Source organism: Coffea arabica, chromosome 6c (assembly GCF_036785885.1).
Source record: "Coffea arabica cultivar ET-39 chromosome 6c, Coffea Arabica ET-39 HiFi, whole genome shotgun sequence".
Taxonomy (NCBI): domain Eukaryota; kingdom Viridiplantae; phylum Streptophyta; class Magnoliopsida; order Gentianales; family Rubiaceae; genus Coffea; species Coffea arabica.
The window spans coordinates 24,260,005-24,283,941 of NC_092320.1; the positions used below are offsets into that span (position 1 = coordinate 24,260,005).

The window sequence follows — 23,937 nt, forward strand, 5'->3', positions numbered from 1 at the left end:
CCCCTCCATTTTTCTGTTGCTGCTTAATTTGTGTTTTGCACTCAGCAGTGGCAAGGAGCAAAGCTTATGATTGGATATGGTGCGAACATATGTGGATATTAGATTTTTATCAGTACACTTGTCAAATTCTAATTCATGCACAAGCGTACGGTTTTGGTCTCTGCTAAAAGTCAAGTGGCAGATATATATATATATTTTTTTTGGGGGTCAGATGAGAGGCTTTAAACCTTACGAGGAAGGACAAAAGGGGAGGGAAGATTATTTAGCTAACTGGAAACTACAGAATGAGTTGTACTTATAATTACCTCTCTTTGTCCAGACTAGCTAAAGGCTTCATTGGATTAGACAGACGAAGTTGTGTTTACCTTAGAATTCATCATGATATATTGGCAAGCTATTTATAGAAGACGTTGGAATAAATTGTGCTCATAATTTTCTCTCAGGGTGCAAACTAGCTAAAAGTTAAATTCTATGGATGAAGTTGTGCTTATCTTAGAATTCCATCATGATTTATTGAAACTTCATCATGATGCATCTTAAATAATTCAAACAATTAAAGTGATTTGTATGGATTTTAAATCTTTCGTTAAATCCCTCAATCCAAATAAAGCCTAATATTATTCTGATTTTTTGTTTTGTCAAATGATCTTCAATCCGAACAGGCCATAAACATCAAGTGTGTGAAGTTGCGGGCATGTTGTCAAATTCCTATCATTAAAATCCAGAATAAACGGGGTTGTTGTAACTTATTGAACAATACTTCCTTAATAGAGTTTTTAAAAAAAGTATTTATTGAGTGTTTATGTGAGAACCCTAAAATTTTCACATTTTCTTAGCCTTTTGTTTACTCTCATTTTTCCTTTTTAAGTGGAAATTTGTTAACCGTTTGTTTTGAACAAAGGAAGGGTTTGTTATTACGTGTAATTGTGTGTGAGATATATATATATATATATATATATATATATATATATATATATATATATGAATGTGTTGGAAGTACGGTTGAGCGCGGCAATCGAATTCGGGAAAAGGAAAAAAAAATTTGTGAAAGGCTGAAGGGCCAAATCCGGCCAATTCTTGGCCGGATTGCTGGCCGGATTGTTGGAGGTTTTCGAAAAAAATTTGATTTCGTCTCTGGCCTGAATCCGGCCGGATTGTGACGTGGCATGTCGGCCATCAACTTTGACCAGCTGATTTTCTTCCTTCTTATACTGTTTTGGGCCAAAATATCTTCATTTCTTTCCCCTGGCCAGCTCTGTGTTTGAGAGAGAAGAAAGAAAACTTCATTTTCTTGTTTCAATTTTCACTTCAATCTTGAGTTTTAACCGTTGGATTTTCAAACCACTCCAGACAAAGGTGTACTGAGGAGGACTAGAGGTCATAGTGGAGTTGTTTTTGGGAGTGAAGCTCTAAGTTCCTACCTTTCTTGAGTTGTAAGCTGAGTTCCTAAAGAAGTTCCTGTTTTGTTTTAATAATGGTATATTGGTGGATTGTGAAGGTTAAAGATGCTATATTGTGGATGATTTCATGGTTTTAGGTCAAGTTGGACCATTTTCTGATTTATTGGAGATTTTTCTGATTTTATATGAAAGTCATGGATTGGTCTTGGATTGATGGATTAAAATAGTGTTAAATGGAACCTTTATACGTTAATTGCGGTTGTTTATGGAAAATTTTCGCTTGTGGGGATAAATTCCGATTTTAGGGTTTTGAATTTGGGGGTTTTCTAATGGTGGGCTTTTGAGCTTCTAATTGTCTTTAATTGAAGGATAGTGTGGCCTCATTGGACGTGTTTTATTATTTATAAACCGAATGTGTGGTTGTGTTTGATTCTTGTAAGATGGGGTATTTTATTGTAGGGAGAAAGTGAAGTATTTAAGGGGAAATGCCGTCCGTTTATTTTCTTGTAATGTGAGTAGGTTAAAGTGGTTTTTAAAATATGTTTTGTGTCAAGTTGGGCGTATTTCATGGAAAACCACTTTGGTGCTCTCGAAGTGTGTTCGAGAAGCTATTTTCCATTTGAACTCATATATTTCAGCTTGGTGAATATCATGACCGTTTTACTATTTTAAAACATGATACCTCTTCAATTTGAAACTCTAAATGCTACTTACTCCTTACCAAAATAAAGAGGTATGAGTTAGGGTTTTATCGGCCACAAGTGAACTACTTTTAAGTGAGGTTTTAAGTGTGGAAGTTAAAGTATTTTGTCTTCCTTTTTCACATGATTTTCATCAAGACATGTAGTCCGTAATACCTACTTGAATGTATATTGATTTTGAACCACATAAACGATTCCGAAACCAATAATTCTTAGCCTATCTAATTGGATTCCGACTTGTCTTTGGTCCAAGTGTTTTCCGTTGGAACTTTTATAACCCTTTTGAGTTTGGTTTCTCGTTTGGTTTATGAAACTCTAGTTATTCCCGTCCACGGATCCAAATGCCCTCTTTTCACTTTAAAGTCATCTTTATACGTTTTACTCGCAAGTAGTCGGATTTTCTTTGGTTTCGCCTAATTTTGCTAGATGAACTGTAATATGCTCCCTTGTTTAATCTTAGGTTTCATCGGTGACTGAGAATAATATCCGGAGGGATATTTTGGACGTTATTTTGCGTAAATAGGTGAGTGTTCTTTGTTTGCTATATTTTTCTTGACTTCATGGCTTGTGTTATGGTTTGATAATATGTTAAGTGCTTTCAATGATTTCCAAAACGAGTTTTCTAGGCAAGTTTGTACTTTACTATACTTGACCTAAATGAATGTGAAATTTTCAATGATTTAATGATTGAAACGTTACTTGTGCATGGATGTAAGCCTTTTGGCTGAACTGGGCCCTGCCCCTTCGTTACTGATCGACTTGAGCCAAAAACGGTCTTGGTTGGGCGATATGGTGACCCTGGTGAACGTTTGGTATACTCGAATATTACCTTGAATTCTGGTGGAACCTGACTAACGTCCAGGAGGGGGTGAATGAAATGAATGAACGAATGAGGGTTTTACTTACAAAAATACATTTTCAAATGATTGGAGAAATAAGAGAAATGACAGGAGAATGAATGAACGAATGAATGAATAGCTCCCTGTGAGCCCGTATCCTTTTAATGAATGTGTTTATAGCTTTATATTGTATTTGTATCTTGAATTGTTAGTTATAAGTAGTGAATATATTGGACTTATGGTTTGCCTATGTGTTCGGAGCCTCACTGAACTTTTAGTTCATCCCTTTAGTTTTGTTTTTCTTAGCAGGGGAAGAAGGCGAGCAAGGACGAGAGTTTGGTATCGACTAGCCTAATCTAGTTCTTTGATTTCTTTGTAATGGTTCTCGCCCTACCTTTTGGTACGGGTTGGATGTATGAAGAATTGAGAACCTTTGTATATTCGATGTTTGTACTCACTTTTGAGATAGCAATGTATATAAGTTTTGCTTTAAGTTTTGAATCGCTGTTATGTTTATTCTTGTGGGTTTATTCTGGTTTTGATTGAGGATTGAAGTGAACGACTGAGTCCCGGCGAGAGTTAGGCAGGCGGTCCGCCGAACCCTTTGGTTCGCCTTAGGGGGAGGTGGGGCTGTCACAATTGGTATCAGAGCCTGCTTCACGTGGTCTCTGCGCGGAGTGAGCCTAGACTGAGTGGTGAATAGGTATGAAGGATTAAGTGCTCGTTTGAGTATACTATGAATTGTGAATGTTCTAGACCTTAAATCTTTCTCGTGGTATCTGAGGATCATAGATAGGTACGTCAGGTAGGAATCTCGATTATATATAGTTTGCTCTTGGGACTGGCCAGCTCGAGATGTGAACTGTTTTATTTCAGATTCTCGTATCCGAGTACTCTAGAGTTGAGGATGTTAAGTATGTGAGACTTGCATTTTGGGAACATGAACAGGCTTTGTCTGACTAGAATGAGTACAAGAGGTCAATGGACATCTAGTTGAATAGAAAGTGACGTGAGAGACCGGACGGGGTTATTTTAACTGAGTGTGGGACAATATATCCCTTTTCTTTTGATTCGCCTGTATATTGTTACTACATGCCATCAGTTTGCGTATTTGTGTATATGAATATCTGCCTGACTTGAAACGTATTTGTGTATTTGATCATCTGTTTCCCTGATATGTTTATATGGTGTGTTATGTATGTATATGTTTATTTGGTGCCCTAAATTTTAGTTACTTTAGTCACCTTATTGCGTTTATTCATTAAATTACCTTTTGAGAAAAGAAAAAAAAAGTGAGGGAAAAATATATATGGAGGGAAGACGTAGTCGTGGATGTGGTAGGGGCCGTAGAGCTAAGCGAGTCCAAGAGTCAAGAGAAGAAAGGGAAGCAACAGCTGCACAAGAACAAGGACCGAGGGTGAAGTTGGGGACCAAATGGCGACGGCGATTCAACAGATGACAAACATTTTAGCGAGATTGGTGGACCAACAAGGTCAAATACCTGTGAATCAGTCCCAAAACCCTGAAATAGGAGAAGATCGAGCTCTTGAGAGGTTTCAGAAGTTTGTACCTCCAAAATTCGCTGGAGGGCATGATCCGGACATCGCTGAACAATGGTTAGAGGCCATGGTGAATATTTTCACAGTTTTGAACTACACCGAGTAAAGACAAGTAAATTTTGCGGTGTTCCAATTTGAAGGGGCGGCTCGAGCGTAGTGGAACATAATTAAAGCGAAGTGGGAAAGAGAACAAACCGTGTGGACGTGGGCGAGCTTTGTAAGAGAATTTAACGAGAAGTACTTTCCGCCTTTAGTCCAAGAAAGAAGGGAGGATGAATTTATTGGGCTACGCCACGAAATCTCAAGTGTAGCTGAATATGAAACGAAATTTACCAAACTATCCAAGTTCGCTTCGGAATTAGTGGCCACGGAACCGAGAAGAGTAAGACGATTTATACAGGGATTGAATTTGAAAATTCAAGAAGCTTTAGCGGCGGTTCAAGTGAATACGTTTACGGAGACCCTTGAGAAAATCCAACGAATCGAGAATGCAAAGGCTCAGGTAAAAGCCTCCCAAACTCGGAAAAGAGGTGCATCTGGTAGTGTGATTGAAGAACCTAATGAAACGATAGCACCTTCTAAAGTGCAGAAAGTGAACCCGTTATCCCGCCTACCATGGACATTAGAGGCGGTAGATGAAAGGTCTACAAAAGAAAGCCAAATCGGACCTGAGGAGATTTCTCAAGAAAGCCAGAAGATGGCTTCTCACTTGACTTGTGGCTACTGTAGAAAAGCCAATCACACCGAGAACGATTGTTGGCGGAAAGGGCGGAAGTGTTTGATTTGCGGAAGTGGAGATCATCAAGTTAGCAACTGTCCGAGAAGACAGTCACGTGAAGGTAGTACTCCGCAACCGGATGGAGCCAATTCAAAACAAGCGAACGAAAGAGGGAAATGAACAAATGTACCGGCAAAAGCTTATGCGTTAGACATCCAAGCGATTTCGGACTTGTCTGAGGCAAATGAAGGTAAAAATTTCGAGGACGAAATTTCTTAAGGGGGAGAGAGTGTGAGAACCCTAAAATTTTCACATTTTCTTAGCCTTTTGTTTACTCTCATTATCCCTTTTTAAGTGAAAATTTGTTAACCGTTTGTTTTGAACAAAGGAAGGGTTTGTTATTACGTGTAATTGTGTGTGAGATCTATATATATGTGAATGTGTTGGAAGTACGATTGAGCGCGGCAATTGAATTCAGGAAAAGGAAAAAAATTTTGTGAAAGGCTGAAGGGCTAAATCCGGCCAGTTCTTGGCCAAATTGTTGGCCGGATTGTTGGAGGTTTTTGAAAAAAATTTGATTTCGTCTCTGGCCTGAATCCGGCCAGATTCCGGCCGGATTGTGACGTGGCATGTCGGCCATCAACTTTGACCAACTGATTTTCTTCCTTCTTATATTGTTTTGGGCCAAAATATCTTCATTTCTTTCCCCTGGCCAGCCGTGTGTTTGTAAGAGAAGAAAGAAAACTTCATTTTCTAGTTTCAATTTTCACTTCAATCTTGAGTTTTAATCGTTGGATTTTCAAACCACTCCACACAAAGGTGTACTGAGGAGGACTAGAGGTCATAGTGGAGCTATTTTTGGGAGTGAAGCTCTAAGTTCCTACCTTTCTTGAGTTGTAAGGTGAGTTGCTAAAGAAGTTCTTGTTTTGTTTTAATAATGGTATATTGATGGATTGTGAAGGTTAAAGATGCTATATTGTGGATGATTTCATGGTTTTAGGTCAAGTTGGACCATTTTCTGATTTATTGGGGATTTTTCTGATTTTATATGAAAGTCATAGATTAGTCTTGGATTGATGGATCAAAATAGTGTTAAATGGAACCTTTATACGTTAATTGCGGTTGTTTGCGGAAAATTTTCGCTTGTGGGGATAAATTCCGATTTTAGGGTTTTGAATTTGGGGGTTTTCTAATGGTGGGCTTTTGAGCTTCTAATTGGTTTTAATTGAAGGATAGTGTGGCCTAATTGGACGTGTCTATTGTTTATAAATCGAATGTGTGGTTGTGTTTGATTCTTGTAAAATGGGGTATTTTATTGTAGGGAGAAAGTGAAGTATTTAAGGGGAAATGCCGTCTGTTTATTTTCTTGTAATGTGAGTAGGTTAAAGTGGTTTTTGAAATGTGTTTTGTGTCAAGTTGGGCGTATTTCATGGAAAATTACTTTGGTGCTCTCGAAGTGTGTTCGAGAAGCTATTTTCCATTTGAACTCATATATTTCAGCTTGGTGAATATCATGACCGTTTTACTATTTTAAAACATGATACCTCTTCAATTTGAAACTCTAAATGCTACTTACTCCTTACCAAAATAAAGAGGTATGAGTTAGGGTTTTATCGGCCACAAGTGAACTACTTTTAAGTGAGGTTTTAAGTGTGGAAGTTAAAGTATTTTGTCTTCCTTTTTCACATGATTTTCATCAAGACATGTAGTCCGTAATACCTACTTGAATGTATATTGATTTTGAACCACATAAACGATTCCGAAACCAATAATTCTTAGCCTATCTAATTGGATTCCGACTTGTCTTTGGTCCAAGTGTTTTCCGTTGGAACTTTTATAACCCTTTTGAGTTTGGTTTCTCGTTTGGTTTATGAAACTCTAGTTATTCCCGTCCACGGATCCAAATGCCCTCTTTTCACTTTAAAGTCATCTTTATACGTTTTACTCGCAAGTAGTCGGATTTTCTTTGGTTTCGCCTAATTTTGCTAGATGAACTGTAATATGCTCCCTTGTTTAATCTTAGGTTTCATCGGTGACTGAGAATAATATCCGGAGGGATATTTTGGACGTTATTTTGCGTAAATAGCTGAGTGTTCTTTGTTTGCTATATTTTTCTTGACTTCATGGCTTGTGTTATGGTTTGATAATGTGTTAAGTGCTTTCAATAATTTCCAAAACGAGTATTCTAGGCGAGTGTGTACTTTACCGCACTCGACCTAAATGAATGTGAAATTTTCAATGATTTAATGATTGAAACGTTACTTGTGCATGGATGTAAACCTTTTGGCTGAACTGGGCCCTGCCCCTTCGTTACTGATCGACTCAAGCCAGAAACGGTCTTGGTCGGGCGATATGGTGACCCTGGGTGAACGTTTGGTATACTCGAGTATTGCCTTGAATTCTGGTGGAGTCTGGCCAATGTCCAAGACGAGGTGAATGAAATGAATGAACGAACAAGGGTTTTACTTACAAAAATGTATTTTCAAATGATTGGAGGAATAAGGGGAATGACAGGAGAATGAACGAACGAACGAATGAAGGGCTCCCTGTGAGCTCGTATCCTTTTAATGAATGTGTTTATCACTTTATATTGTATTTGTGTCTTGAATTGTTAATTATAAGTAGTGAATGTATTCGACTTATGGTTTGCCTATGTGTTCGGAGCCTCACTGAGCTTTTAACTCATCCCTTTAGTTTTGTTTTTCTTAGCAGGGAAATGCGAGCAAGGACGAGAGTTTGGTATCGACTAGCCTAGTCTAATTCTTTGATTTCTTTGTAATGGTTCTCGTCCTACCTTTTGGCACGGGTTGGATGTATGAAGAATTGAGAATCTTTTTATATTCGATGTTTGTACTCCCTTTTGAGATAGTAATGTATATAAGTTTTGCTTTAAGTTTTGGATCGTTGTTATGTTTATTCTTGTGGATTTATTTTGGTTTTGACTGAGGATTGAAGTGAACGACTGAGTCCCGGCGACAGTTGGACAGGCGGTCCGCTGAACCCTTTGGTTCGCCTTAGGGGGAGGTGGGGCTATTACAGTTTAAATACTTTTAAATATATTGTTGGGAGAAATAGTTCGTTAAGTACATATTGTATTGGATAATGAATAATTTGAAAATTTTTAAATGTATTTATCTCTTTATTTAGTTCTTAATATCAGATAAAATGATTAAATTTAATATTTTATTTTTTAAACCACAAAAAGTTATTGTAAAGTATGAAATTTAAACTTTTGCTAAAAGTGCTTTTAACATCAAAAACTCTTCTCTTAATTTTATAGGATGATATTCACCAAATAATTTAAAAATTCTTTTAATACCTAAAAGTACTTTTTTACCCAAAGTATCGCATGTCAAGTAAATATACCATTTGTATTCCAATCATGTCATATCACGAAACTAAATCCACTTTGCATTACGTTCGCTAGTCCTTTAATTATCGAACATCTTCCAATGGACATAACTTCCAAGCCTACAATCAAAACAAGATAATCAGAATAAACGTCCCATCAAAATTAGATAAAGACAATATATATAATTAATGGAAATGATGCAGCAGCAAGTTTTCTCCATAGAAAACTCTAATCCCTTGAGTAGGTAGGATAGCAAATATGTTGCAACTCTCTATAAATGGACACCATGGATGCACAACTCCACAATTCAGCATGTCAAGTAATCTACTCACTTGCCCAAAATCAACAAATATACTTGGCAAAACAAAATAAGGATGGTTAGTCATAAGAACAAACACTCTTTGCTCAGCTCTCAAAGTTAACTCACACCCACTTGTTTTAACACACAAATTCAACTTCCTTTCCTTCTCATGTATCTCATTCGACTCACTTGAATCTTCGTTCCTTTTTTCTTTCACGCTTTCCTCGAGTTTTACCTCTTTCTTACCCTCAAATTTTACCTCATGGGTCACACTGCTATCTCGAATCCCACTCTTCTCTCCAACTAGCTCTTGATTACTAGCTAATGTAGACTGAACTTCAAGTACTTTCCCATCATGCTTGATGTTTGGATTCTCTTCCACTTCAACCTTCTTAACCAATAGTGGTACAAAATAAGATTCTCCTTTATGAACAATGAACTCAACAGATTTCTCCATAGGAATTTCATCTTGATGGCAGCTCTTTGAAACCTTCATTCGTCTATGTTGATCAATGTATGGTGCTAGATAGGTCTCCACTATACGCTCACATGACTCCGCCATAGATGACTCATCCTTATGCTTAGGTTTAGAAGAAATGGATTGAAACTTCTCCTCCTTCCATGGATACTGCAACCTCTCATGATTAGATTGATAATTGGAATAAGGTTGAGTAGTACCCTTTCTTTTGGCACTATTATTTGCCATTCGATCAGGCCGATGGTGGAGTGGCTTGAAAGCATCATCTAAAATCTGTTGAAATTCTTTCTTCATTGACTAAATCATAAGATTAAAGTCATTAAGCTAGGAACTCCCTTCACCTCCAATAGACATTGTTGTTTTAACCTGCAACAATGGCTAGTGGAACAAAGAATACCTCATGCACTTCCTTACGTGTATCCATTCAACTCTTGTATATCACTCAAATGTATTAAACTCTAATAATCTTATCAATTAAGTTCTCAAGACTTTTAATCAATCTTCTTGAAGAAATTAGAATTTTCTCAAGGTGAATAAAAAAACTAACCAATCGAACCCACAAGAAAGTTACCAATTTAGGATTTGAGAAATTTAAGGAAACACGACTCAAAAGCCTGAATTACCTACAAAATATAACTCAATTTAGACTCAAAAGATTGCTGGAAAATAAGAAGACTCAACTATATTAAAAGGAACACTCAATCGAGTAGAAGAAGGAAAATCCTAATTCTAGGGGGAAATGGTGTGGCTGTGAATTCCTTTGTATCAATCAAATCTGGAGAATTTCAGGAATAAAGTATGTGAATAACCACTTTTCCCACAAGGACAAGGATTAGAATTAGAAATCCCCTTTCCCCAATCCAATGAGCTTTTGGACAAGAATTTACAATAGTAAAATATTTTGGTATAATCCGAATCCAACTTGGAAAACTAAAAGTAGCGCCTGTTTCTGTTTCTTATACTGCCACGAGGAAATTTTTCCTCGTTTTATTTCCAAAACTTGTCAAACATCCTTGTATGAATAATTTGAAGATCAAACAAGGTTGTTGCACATTTTTTTCAAGAATTCGAATAGACTACGAGGAAATTTTTCAAACAACTAGAGTTTGCTGTCAAAATATCCAAGATCTTCAAGAACCAACTTAGGATTATCAAGAACTGCCAAGATTGATAATTTCTCAGCCTAGAACTTCAAGAAAACCAAGAATTTGATTCAAGACTTCAAGAAACAATCAAGATCAGCCCACACAACCCCAAGAAAGTGCAAGACTCAAGCAAGAAACAAACAAGATAGCCTCGGATGGAAAACAACACGCAAACAGATTTCATTTGTTTGGATCAAACAACCACAAGAAATATGAAATCAAGAACAAGAATTCAAGAATCAATTTAGGGTTTTCAAGATTCAATGAGTTTAAGTTCAAGAATCCATGAAACTCTAGAATTGCTCCAAGAACTTCAAGACTTTAACCAAGACAATTCAAGAATTTCAAGACAATGTCAAGAATCAATTCGGATAGCAAAGATCAACTACAAAAATGGCCATGTTAACAGAGACAAACACAATGAATAGCCATAGAATTTTTTTTGGATGAATAATACCCACGGATGAACAGTAGCGATGAACAATAGTAATGAACAGTATGAATTTTTTTATGAACGACTCAAGGAACAAGGACACATGAACAAGAAGACATGGCTGGAAAATAAAGAAACAACTAACAACTTGACCGGAACCCTGGAAACTCTAGAACAAGAATGACACAGAAAAAAGTATATGACTTTGATACCTTCAAGCAGCTCTAATGCCAACTGATATGATTTACGGCCCGTTTGGCAAACGATTTTTTTTGGGTGTTTATCTAAAATTTTACTATAACTTACTATAGAAGTTGTAGAAAAAAATTTTTAAATAGAAAACTTTTTCTTTCTTTTTTCCTTCTTTCTTTTTCTCTTTCTTTTTGTTTTTGTTTTTCTTTCTTTCTTCTCTTCTTTTTCTCCCTCCCCCTCCCCATTTCCCTCCCCGCTGGAACAACAACAGACGTCGGCCTTCTTTTTTTTTTTTTTTTTTTTTCCTTTCCTCTTACCCTTCCTCCTTTTCTCCCTCTCCCTCTCCCCGTCTCCTCCTCTAATATTTTTTTGGGTAAAATACAAAAAAGCCCTCTGTGATAAATCATATATATAGAAAAGTCTCCCGTGATTTATTGGAACCTAAAATAAAAATTTTATATCTAAATTTTAACAAATATACATGTTCTATCTTTAACCCTCAATTCTCTCTATCTAAAAAATAAAACAAATATTTTGAAACAACGAGAGAACTCCCCGTACCACCACGGCACTACATACCCGTCTGAATTTTTTAAACAAGGTCACATTTAATTATGACAAATTGGTGGGAGGCAAGATTTGAACCCTTATCACCTACCCCATCAAGCCTTAATGCATTGGTGGTGACCACCAACCTAAAGGTTGATGGTTTCTATAGGTTTTCTGATTTCTAATATTTGATCTAGAGGTTTTCTAATATTTGAGCCTGTAAGTTTTATCCTCCAAAGAAACAGCAAAGCAAAAAATCCCATTTCACAACAACCAGCGACAAGGACAAAACTTGCAACAAATGTAGTAATCAAACAACTCCTCAAGCAGTTTTCTCCTTTTGTACTGAATCATTTCAATAAAATGAAAAAAAAAAATTACGTTACCAGAAAACTATGGAGCTTTGATGGAGATTCGGGCTAGGGTGAATGATGCAATCGGGTGCTTTAAAGAGCAAAGTTACCCTCTCTTTCTCCCTGCAACTCATCAGAGAGAGGCAGAAGGAAAGCGAAACTGAGAGAGAAAAAAACTCGAGTGATTGGATGACTACTGGCTGGAATACTTGCCGTCTCCGACTGTGGCACCATGTGGAATTGGGTAGAACAGTGGGAGGGGAGGAGGAGGGGGGAGAGGGGAGTGGGGGAGAGAGGGGAGGGGAGGAGGAGAGGGAGAAGAGAGGAAAAAAATAAAAAGACAGAGACCAGATTTCTACTGGCCAGATTGCCGGAGGAGGTAGCCTGCGCCGGAAGAGGTGCTGGCCGGCATTAGACGTCGGCAAAAGTGGTGGTGGGTTGAGGTGGGGGAGAAGAAAAAGGAAGGAAAGAAGGGAATTTTTTTTTAAAAATATTTTAAAGTGTGTATTTTAAAAATTTTGAAATTTTTTTAGATTGTTATAATTAAAGTTATTAAAAAATTTATAAAAAAAATTAAACAAAAAATTTATTTACCAAATAGGGCCAACGTCCTATTTCCACATACAGAAGACTCAAGATCTAGAATTGGATGATATCGAAGCTTAGCAGTGGAAACCTAATTCGAACTTGGACAGCACAAGATCAATTAGGTTGATAGGGCCTACAATCAAGTGTGTTTTTTATTGATAAGTTGAATGAATATCTTAGAACAACTCTAAAATACTCAAAGAATGCTTACAAAAAGCCGAGTGAATTCTCTCAATTTTTATTACTAGAGTAATCGTCTTCCTTGTTATTATAATTAAAGGAATGGCTATTTATGGCCAAAACTAAGCTATGTAGACTAATCCGAAGTGGATAAGGAATCACTGGTCTTATCCAATAACTACTATACTAATGGACACACGATCCATTAAACTTATATCGGGCCGAATTTATTGAAGAAACAAACTATAAAATAGACTAAATAATGACTGAGGAACTGGTCAAAATAAGGGTCTGTTTGATAATATAAAAAACAGTGGTGAATCTGAATTTTTTCAGACATTCAGATGTTTTGAGTGTTTAATAAATGAAATTCATTTGCTGAACTTGTTAAGTAGTGCTGAGTTTGTGTGTATTTTTTTCAGCACAAAAATCCTAACTGAATGCTTAATTATGATAAAAATCAATAAAATTACTTCAATTACCTTATCTTATCTACCAAATCTACCATTGTTTGTTAATTATGTTCAAAATTCTTATCTAATTAAACAATCTAATATTCTCTATCTAATGATTTTCTATTTCTTTTTTCTCCATTTTGAATGATTTTCACATCTTCTCCGTACTCTTCATATAATATATTTCATCTTTTATATTAATTTGATTTAAAAATAAATATTGTCATTTTCATACCTAACATTTTTAACTAATTAAATCATAGGTTCTATTTCTTTTTTGGATGAAAAGATATAAGGGCAAATTTGTCAAATTTAACTTATTAAGCATTCAGTTATAAAATGTTTATCAAACAGTATAAATAGGTTTAACATTAAAATTCAGACATTCATATATTTCTTTTTAGTGTTTAAAGTTTAACAAATTAATTGTTTCAGTATTCAGATTTCAGAATTCAAACTTCAGAATTCAGATTCAGTTTTATCAAACAGAACCTTAAACATGGCACAAATGACTTGAGACAAAACAAGCAAGTTTTGATCCGCTTCTTGTGATCCATGAGCAGCTCATCCAACTAGAGTTTTGCGGCAGATCCATCAACACCAATGACTTGAATTAGGGTCTTAATTGGCAGGTTCTCAAGCTTGATTCCTTAGCTCGGACAAGTGTATAAAGTTCATTTCATGCAGGTTCAACACCTTCTATGTATTTGAATAACATGGACCAAAGCTTGAATTAAAGCCTTATGCATATTTAAAGGTCCGCTTGAATAGTTCAACACTTAGCTCGGCAACCTTGGGAATGCAAAAGCAAGCAACCAGATTTACATCATTCTTCCTCTCTTGAAAACGATTTGTCCTCACATCCAGCCCTTGCTTGCAATAGAGCACATCGGGGAATGTTTAGATGAATGCAACAAAAGAAACACGCCTTCTTTCAATTTGAATAAGATCCAAAACACACGTTCTAGCTCACATTCCATTTGCCATGTACATGTATCCAAGAACTCATGAACATCAACTCCAACGGATAGGATAGCTAATGCATCGCAATGAATTCTTGGACCTTTATCAGAAAATGTCAACATGGAGGATTGTTGTAAGAAGATGCTTTTCTAGCCCAATGGTTACTGCATCTGATCTTGCATATCAATTCGTGTGAAACATTCAAATGTTGTTTTAGAATTCGTGTGACGTGCATTTAACAGACACTTGTTAATATATCTGATACATTATCCATACATATGCACACATCTACATTTATTGCATGTCTTACTAATAGATATTTTTGCACTTCAATTTGACATCCTTGCTAGCTCCAAGGCGAACCCTTTCTGTCAAGGTCTAGAATTATTGAATCTGTGGGGCTATATGGGAAGATAAAGCGAATAAAATTTTATCCAAAGTCAAAAATATGAATTGAATTTCTTGGGATGACACCACTTGAGGGACAAGGCTTGGGCTTAATATACAGCGGTAAGGGTGACCTCTCATCCCTCAATTTAATTCGTTTTTGAATGTTGGGAAAATGGTCAATTTCGTCCCTAAATTTTTTTTTCGTGTCAATTTAGTTCATGTATATTTTTTTTAGCCAATTTGATCCTTATACTTATTTAACGATTCCAATTGAGGAACTCTGCGGCGGCGCCACCGTATAAATTCAATTAAATAACTAATTGAACAATTAAGCAAGGGTATTTTGGGTAGTTCATTGTTGGAACAGTAACAAAAGAAGTAAAATCCGGCAAAAGGACCCAATTAGCTTTTTATAATTGCAATAATCCGGCAAAAGACCCAATTCTATTCTAAACTTAGAATTGGGTGCTGAGATTTATGTCGACAAGATTCCAATCGAGTTTTGAGAATATTGAGTCTTTATTGAAGAAGCTCCACTGGATTTCGGTTTCCTCTGCTATTCGGCTACTGATTATCACCACTCGAAAATCCCTTTCCACTACAAACCAGCAAAGCTTTTCCCTTCTTTTCCCAACTGTTTTGATACGTTTGAGGACCAACAGAGTTGAGTGTTTTGGGGACCGATTTTTATCACTTTTTTTGTTCTTCAGAGCGCCTTATACCTGATATACACCCCTTTTTCTTTTATTTTTTTGGAAAAATTTAAATTATCTTGGGTAGCTGATTTTTGTTTAATTATGTTGCGGGGATACAAGCACATTCTTGAGGATTTTCTGGGTATTGAAGGAGGTGCCGATGGTGGTGCTGGAATTGGAGGAGGTGCAGGTAGTGGTGGTGCTGCTGGAGGCAGCGTTGGAGGTGCTGATGGAGGAGCTGGAGTTGGAGGAGGTGCAGGTGGTGGTGGTGCCGCTAGAGGTGGCGCTGGAGGAGGTGTAGGTGGTGGTGTTGGGGCTGGAGCTAGTGTTGGAGGAGCAGGTGGTGGTGGTGGAGTTGGAGGCAGTGCAGGTGGTGGTGCTGGTGCTGGAGGTGGCATGGGAGGAGGTGCAGGGGGTGGAGCTGGTGGAGGAGTAGGTGGTGGTGTAGGTGGTGGGGCTGGTAGAGATTGGTAGTGGAGTTGGGGGTGGAGCAGGCGGGGAAGTAGGAGGGGTCCTTGGAGGCATTAGTGGGGTGCCAGAGGTGGAGCAGGTGGAGGTGTAGGAGGAGGAGCCCGAGGAGGCGTTGGCAGAGGTGCTGGAGGTGGGGCCGGTGGCGGAAAAAGGGGTGGAGCAGATGGTGGCTTTGGGAAAGGTGGAGGTATAGGAGGTGGTGCAGGTGGTGGTTTTGGGGCTGGAGGAGGTTTTGGTGGAGGGCATGGGGGATTTGGTAAGGGTGGAGGAGTTGGCGCGGGCGGTGGATTCGGAGGCCGGACTAGTCCTAGAATTGGACGTCGCAAATTGTGATCTCACTGACGCAGTTGAAAAGAAATAAAGCAAAACTGGGCAATTTTTAAGCAATGGGAGAGGAGTTCGGACAGCCTTTGGAGACTTTGTTAGTCAAGAATCCAAGGTTTAGAATTGGATCCTTCAAGGATTTTACTTCTTTTGTTATTGTCCCAATGAACTACCCAAAATACCCTTACTTAATTGTTCAATTAGTGATTTGATTGAATTTATACGGTGGCGCCGCCGCGAAATTCCTCAATTGGAACCGTTAAATAAGTATAAGGTTCAAATTGATCAAAAAAAATATACATGGACTAAATTAACACAGAAAAAAAGTTTAAGGACGAAATTGACTATTTACCCTTGAATGTTTTATCCAACTAAAATGCGATCCAAAAGATGCGGGAAAAATCCATTTTTCATCCCTAAACTTTGACACAAAGACATATTTAGTCCTCAAACTTTTCAACAGAACACATTGAGTACCTGAATTACTAATTTTTTGCCACATTTAGTCAAAAAAGGAGAAATTGCTCAATTTGGACGGAGAAAATCATGTGAGACTCACGTGGCCGTTAACAAAAACACAATTATCCGTAAAAATGTTGGTAGAACCCACTATTTTATTCTCTCTCTACCAGGGTTGCTTTTCTCCTCCAAGCTTCCCCCTTTCCAAATACAAAGTTATACAACAACAGAGAGTAAATCCCTTTATTGCTTGACTAAATACAACATTGGCGATTGAAAGCCAGAAAAAAGGGCAGGAGAGCAGAGGCCAGCAATCAATTAGGATTTTGATGCTTGCATCGATTGTAATCAGTACAGCGCCCATTAGCAGCATTAACTTGGACTATGCAATTGCTGTATTGAGCCACACTACAAACTGGCTTCCTCTGAAGAGCTTTGTACCCAATTGTATTTTGCTGCTGGGATTGCAGCCATCTCCCAGGTGTAGCATAGGGCCTGAGAACCTCACCTTCAGATTCCATGCTGCCTTCCAAGAAGCACGTGGAAAAGGTACCATTGCACGGTAAACCAGCACCCTTTATTGGGGAAGAAACTGAAGCCCCTGTCAAGTTGCTCCATAGGATGAGGAACAAAATGAGGAAAGAAAGACCAGTATTCTTCTTCCTCTTGAAGCTGAAGCTCATGATGTCTATCGTTATTAATTCCGTTATGCTATCTTCTTCTTCCTCTTTTTTTTCCCCCCTCACTTTCTTCAATCAAGAATCTCTGGAGGTTATCAGCAAAGCAGAGACATGGGGCTATAGGAGGTCTGAAGGGGGTATTTAATTCACTAATTTCTATTTGCTACTAAAATCAAACTATGTGATTGCAGAAGTCGTAGGATGTGCACGGACAGCAGTACTGCTAGTGATAGTGATTTTTTGAAAAAGTAATGATCAGGAAGTTTTTGTTAACGGCCACGTGAGTCTCACATGGTTTTCTCCGTCCAAATTGAGTAATTTCCCATTTTTTAACTAAATGTGGCAAAAAATCAGTAATTCAGGTACTCAATGTGTTCTGTTGGAAAGTTTGGGGACTAAATGTGTCTTCGTGTTCAAGTTTAGGGACGAAAAGTGGATTTTTCCCCAAAAGATGCAGACCAGCTGCTACTTGACACCATGGACCTACCACTAGTCTCTACACACTACACCCAAGGCGAAGGAACGGTCCACCCTAAGGAGCTAGGATGGCTGGTCCAACAGTCACTGAATGGGTATATGATGTATCTTATCATTTATGTGATATAGTGTCCCAGAACTCTATTTTTAGATCCTGGGCCAAGGTCTACCAGCGTAGAAATTGCTATAAGTAATTGTAGTATTCTTGCCAAAGTTCCAGAAGGGAATAGGTTCTTGGATTTAAACTGTGAAAGAGTTGAGATCTGAACTATGGCCGCAAAATACATTACGTCTCATCCCTTTATTCATTACGTCTCTGAATGTCTTGTCCAACCAAAATACGTTCCACAAGATTCAGAGCAGCGAATATACCTTGCACCATGGGATCTGTCGCTGGCCTCAATACACTACAACCAAAAAGGCCTCCTTTTTGCCAAGCCTCCGGCTTTTGATAGTGAGGGGAAAATGAAGGACTTCTTGCAGAAGCTCAAAGAATCTCTTTCGCTTACCTTGGTTCATTTCTATCCCTTAGCTGGACGCCTTGCAACTCTAAAACAGGAAAATCCTCCAATTTATTCCATCTATGTTGATTGCACGAATCTTCCGGGAGCTAAATTTGTTCACGCATCAGTAGACTTGACCATTGACGATATTCTCACACCTATCTATATGCCCAAAATTGTACATTCATTCTTTGATCATGTTGGTGCAGTCAACCATGATGGTCATTCCATGTCTTTGATGAGCATTCAGGTGACGGAATTAAAGGATGGCATCTTCATTGGATGGTCAACCAACCATTTGCTGGTGGATGGGACGTCATTTTGGCATTTCATCAACACATGGTCCGAGGTGTTCAATGCCAAGGGGCAAATTTCAACCATCTCCAGACCACCTATTTTGAAACGTTGGTTTCCTGAGGGACACAGATCCCCTGTTATCAGCCTTCCATTTACTCACCATGATGAATTCATCAGCAGATTTCAAACCCCTGAGTTGCTGGAAAGGTATTTCAACTTTTCAGCAGAGTCGTTGGCGAAACTCAAAGCAAAAGCAAATGCTGAATGCAACTCCCCCAATATTTCTACCTTCCAGGCACTGTCAGCTCTCCTTTGGAGGTGTATCACAAGGGCTCGAAACATGCCAGCTGATCAACAGACAATTGCTGGAACGTCTGTAAACAGCAGGTTAAGGATAAATCCGCCCTTGTCCGAGGAATATTTTGGTAACTGTGTACAGGGAGTGGCAGTAACCACTACTCGTGGTGAATTGCTGACAAATGGACTAGGATGGGCGGCCTGCAAATTGCACGAGCTGGTGATCAATCAAACGGACAGAAGTATACGCGACTGGGTTGAATCATGGGTGAAATCGCCCTTCATAGTTTGGATTGGCCGGTTTTCCAACAGGATCCAAATTGGAAGTTCTCCCAGGTTCAATATTTATGGGAGCGAATTTGGACTTGGCAAAGCATTAGCAGTTCGAAGTGGTTTTGCCAACAAACCTGATGGGAAAATAACGTTGTTTCCCGGAAGAGAAGGCGGAGGAAGCATGGACGTGGAGGTTTGTCTTCCACAGCAAACTATGAGTTTTCTAGAATCTGACCAGGAATTCATGGAGAATGTCTCGTTATAAAGTCCCCTTTGAAATGATCCTGGTGATCATTCCATAAGATCAAGAAATGGGCTCATCATTCCTTTAGGCAGCACTCTGAACCTTACATTCAGATATTTCTAGTCCATGGATTAGTAGAATGTACTTCAGGAAAAAAAGAAAAAGAAAAAAAAAAGAATAAATGTGGGTGCTTTGTGGCTCTAGTTTTGATACGTAGTAGTTTATGCATGTGGTGGAGGCTTATTGCACATTATCTTCTTATACAATAATGTTTTATTTCACAAATTGGTGACCAAATGTTTTATTTACCGTTTTAGTAGCAGTAAAACGTTAGTGTTTGTTAATATTTGATCCTAAATAACTTAACAGAATTTATTTGACAACGCAGTTACTAAAATACCGAAGAGGTATAATAGGAAGTATTATACATAATATAATATGAATTCTTTTTTAAAAAAAATATTGGAATTTCAGTGCAAAAACAAACTAATACAAAAATACGCATATAAAATTGTATGTGAATGATACAAATAAACACAAGTAAAATTTATATAATTGTCGAATATATTATATTCATATCACTTTTTATCTCTCATCCTAGTTATGAGATGCTAAATTTATTAAAATCTTATTAACTAATTACTTTTTCTGTGTAAATCTATCAAAACTATTGCATATGTTGCCACTATTTTGGATATATCTTGAAAGATATGTTATTATTCTTACTCAAACTTTAAAATTTTTTAAAAAATATGAAGTATAATTCGTGACATATAATACTTCAACGGTTTATCACGTATTTCATACAATTAATTGAAAAATATAAGTATTTTTTGTAGTATTTTTGAAATGTACAAATTTGACAACTCACAAAAATTAACAAGTAATAGCATAACAAAATAGAGTAGTAGTATCCAAGACCCAATTTACTTGTGACAGCCCCACCTTCCCCTAAGGTGAACCAAAGAGGTTAGCGGACTGCCTGCCCAACTCTCGCCAGAACTAACGGTGCAGTATAAAGCGATCTATCACGTTCTGAAACTTATAATGCGCGCAAACAAGGCAAAGGGCAAAATAACCCAAAATAAAAGAAATGAAATCCAGAGTCGGCCATGAATAGTAACCGACCCGTCCGAAACCCAACCAAACATCGAAATACACAGACAACATAACATTAACCATTTACAAGCCACAATGGCATTTAAAAGTGATACAAAAGTCACTACATGTGTGGGTTGCCAAAACAAAAGTGAAAACGGCCCTAATGATACATTTAGGGTCCCATTTTATATACAATACAAAAGAGGCATTCATCTAGTTCATTCGGCAACCATTTAACAAAATTCATTCCAAAAGAGTCATATTCCTGTAAGGAAAACAAAAGAAACGGGGTGAGTTAAGTGCCCAGTGAGAATACAACCACCATAGCAACTAAGATCACATAAGCATAACCGTTCAGTTCAAGTATGCAAATAAGAAGTAAATCAAATCAGTGAAAGGATACGGACGGCTCTCAAGAGCCCATTTCCTCGCTTATTTTCTTGATCCAACCTCATTGACCCTCCGTCAATGTTAAAAGTACCAAACCGTAGACCTCACTTTACTTCCATTCCTTCCACCCAACATACCCCAACCGGGTCTGCACTCCAATTCAGTAGCTTTTGGTAATACTCGAGTATACCGGAACCAAGAGTCTCATTACTACAGGGTTCCTCAGTACAGTCCCCGTGGCATGACAATTTTCACGACCAATCCCGCGCCGGCTCGATCCAATTGACTACCTACCGGGGTTGAGCTCAGTGATATATTAAAGCCGTTGGATATTCATCCAAACGACACCAAATCAGTTTTCCAAGAATGCAATTCAATATCTCATATAGCCAGTGCAGTATTTCAGTATAACAGTAAACAGACATGAATGAAATCACAAGGGGGTGAGGGCGGTCAAGTACACCCTCACCTCTATCAATTCCAATAGCCAAGTAAGCCTTCAAGGCATCGAATTCACATATAACAAAGCCACATTGTAACAATTAAGTGAGTAGTATACTCACCAATCACGTAAGTGATATTTCATGCACCGTGATCAAAAGTGCGTCGTGAACCACCGTCACGCCCTAGAACACGTAAACAAATGCAATGAGACTCGATAACGAGTCATATAGCAATGCCAAACATAACCCCCAATAGGGTTTATATGCATAAATAGGCATCATTGGTAACCAGAAATTAAGAAATGGCTTTAGCTTAAGCCTTAACAAAGAAACCGTATTTGACCTCAATATGCGGTAATGGCACCAAATTCACTACGGTTATCGGATGGGGGTGTAAGACCCACCGTTTCGAAGCCAAGAAACAGGGCTACAACAATGTAGAAGGTCACTCAGTCCAAATCCTAGCACAACTAGGTCAAATATGCAAAATACTAAACCAGAATTACCAAAACAGGTTTGCAAATCACATAATGCTGTAATGAGTCCAACTCGGTCCATACAAGTCCAAATGCATTGATTCCAAAGGCATATGGTAGCTAAGACATCCCTCTATATTTCATCAGAAGACACCAACATCCAAATCCAAAGTAATTCCAGTCAAAATAGCCAAATACAAACGCAGTTCTGCCATCCTGATGAACCCAGAACAGCTACAGTAAAAACGCCATATCTCACTCTACACTACTCCAAATGACCTGAAATTTTACAGGCACCTCAACCACATCAATACCTACAACTTTTATGTTTTGAGAAAAGGCCAATTCGGCCTCTAAGCCTGAGATACAAAACCAGACAGAAAAGGGGGTTTTGAAACCCTAACATTTCACATTTCAATCCAAATCCAAAATTGGTTGCAATTATCAACAATTCACATCCACTAGAGTCATAACCCCTCATTATCAACCATCATAAACAACCACAACACCATGATCACATTAAACCAGAAAATTCCTCAAAAAAATAAAAACTTCACCAATTCATCACAAATCAAGAAATAATTCACATAATCCATCACTTTAGCTTCCACTAGGCACCAATTAACCATCATTAAGTATAGGAGGGAGTTCATATACCACTTACCAAGTAAACAAGAGAGAGGGAGTTGTAGGACACCTTAGCTCTCCAAGAAAACTTCACTAATCAACTTACTAGCACCTAATGGAAGGATAATATGGAGTAGAAACTAATTTAGGTAAGTGGTTTGGATGATTTGTGCTAGTTGGGAGCTTGAAAATTGAAGAAATCCTCTTCCTTCTTGAGCTTAAGAGAGCCGGCCATGGAGGAGTAAAAATGAGTGAATTTTGAGCAATTTTTAAGATATTTAACCTTTTGGTCAAAAAGTCAAAAATTGGAATAGTAACTCCTAAATCCTATCCAATGATACCATGGCACTTGGCACCTCATTAATGCATTCCTATCCTTTCTTTTCTCTCTCACATCAATCATTTCACACACTCTACTTATCTCTTAACACCCGATAAATTTTACACAGTATCCGGAATTTAACCTAATTGGCCGAATTTTCCCGAATTTTTCGCACTAGTGGGTCCCACGTCCATTATATATTCTTAATTTTCTAAAAACTCTCTAATACTAGAAAAATTATCTAAAAACTATAATTATTCATAAAATCCACCAAGAAATATTCCTAAGCCAGAAAATGCAGAAAACATGCAATTAAGGGGAAATAAACCCTAGGAAAAATATTAGAGAAATACGGGTTCTCACATTATTTGATAGAGACATTAACTAAATAATTGTGAGATTATTGTTTCGACTCTTAAACCTCCCCTTTTCTCTCATCCCTTGTAAAGCTTGGAGTCTTTTAACCAAGTAACAGTGAGATTTTTGTTTCAACTCTCAAACTCTCCCATTTCCACTTGTCTCTTGTAGGGCTTGGAGTCTTTCCTTAGATCACAAAAAAAAAAAAAATCCTCCTTTGACAGCAGAAAAGAGAAAAAGTTGGAATGCAGAGTAATAATATTCATAGATAAATTTGCAATGTTCTTTCGATAGATCTACATCAACCGGTAGAAGAGTGCAAATTTTACCATTGTGAACAACAAACTTAAGATAAAGTTCCTAAAGTCCCAAACAAACTCGCATACAATAGCTAGAGAAAAATCGATTATACAAAAGGGAAGAAAATTCTCTAAAAGGCACCATTTGGATTGAAGGAAAAGGAAGGAAAGGAAATGAGATGATTCTAGTGGGAAAGAAAGGAAAAAGAGTAAATAGATTGTATCCATCTTGTTTGGATTAAATACGAAAGGAAAATAAAAGAAATATTAAAGATATTATTTGGATTAAGAAAGGAAAAGAAAGAAAAAAAACTATTGCATGTTAGTTACATTTTTATTCATAATAATTTAAAAGTTTAATTTAAAAACACAAGATTTTTAGAAACTTTTAAAAAATTTATTTATCTTGGTTTCCTTTTCGTCTGTCTCTTAGATAGAAAGCAAACTAACAAAAGATAACTAGATCTTATACCTTCCTTTCTAGAGCTGTTAAACGAACCGAACTGTTCGGTAGCTCGGTTCGTTTCGACATGTTCGTGCTCGTGAAAGACTCGTTCGAAACCTTAAACGAACCGAATTCGAACGAATTTTTTTGTTCGATTAATA

General features: G+C 37.6%; 2 protein-coding genes and 1 long non-coding RNA gene across 3 annotated transcripts; 1 reads left to right on the forward strand and 2 right to left on the reverse strand.

The window, feature by feature from the left end:
- Window positions 1–8,489: 8,489 nt before the first annotated feature.
- On the reverse strand, window positions 8,490–12,858 carry LOC140008570 (uncharacterized). The gene is made up of 2 exons (XR_011816066.1): window positions 12,054–12,858; window positions 8,490–8,688 (listed from the first exon to the last, which is right to left on the reverse strand). It is a non-coding gene; the product is annotated as an uncharacterized lncRNA (long non-coding RNA).
- A 3,847-nt stretch (window positions 12,859–16,705) lies between these two features.
- Window positions 16,706–19,601, forward strand: LOC113694181 (uncharacterized acetyltransferase At3g50280-like). The gene has a single exon (XM_072053336.1). It carries the CDS (start codon window positions 17,973–17,975, stop codon window positions 19,335–19,337), a length of 1,365 nt encoding a protein of 454 aa, XP_071909437.1. The 5' UTR covers window positions 16,706–17,972; the 3' UTR covers window positions 19,338–19,601.
- Window positions 16,860–17,228, reverse strand: LOC113693179 (uncharacterized). Its single transcript, XM_027211752.1, has one exon. It carries the CDS (start codon window positions 17,226–17,228, stop codon window positions 16,860–16,862), a length of 369 nt encoding a protein of 122 aa, XP_027067553.1.
- Window positions 19,602–23,937: the final 4,336 nt, after the last annotated feature.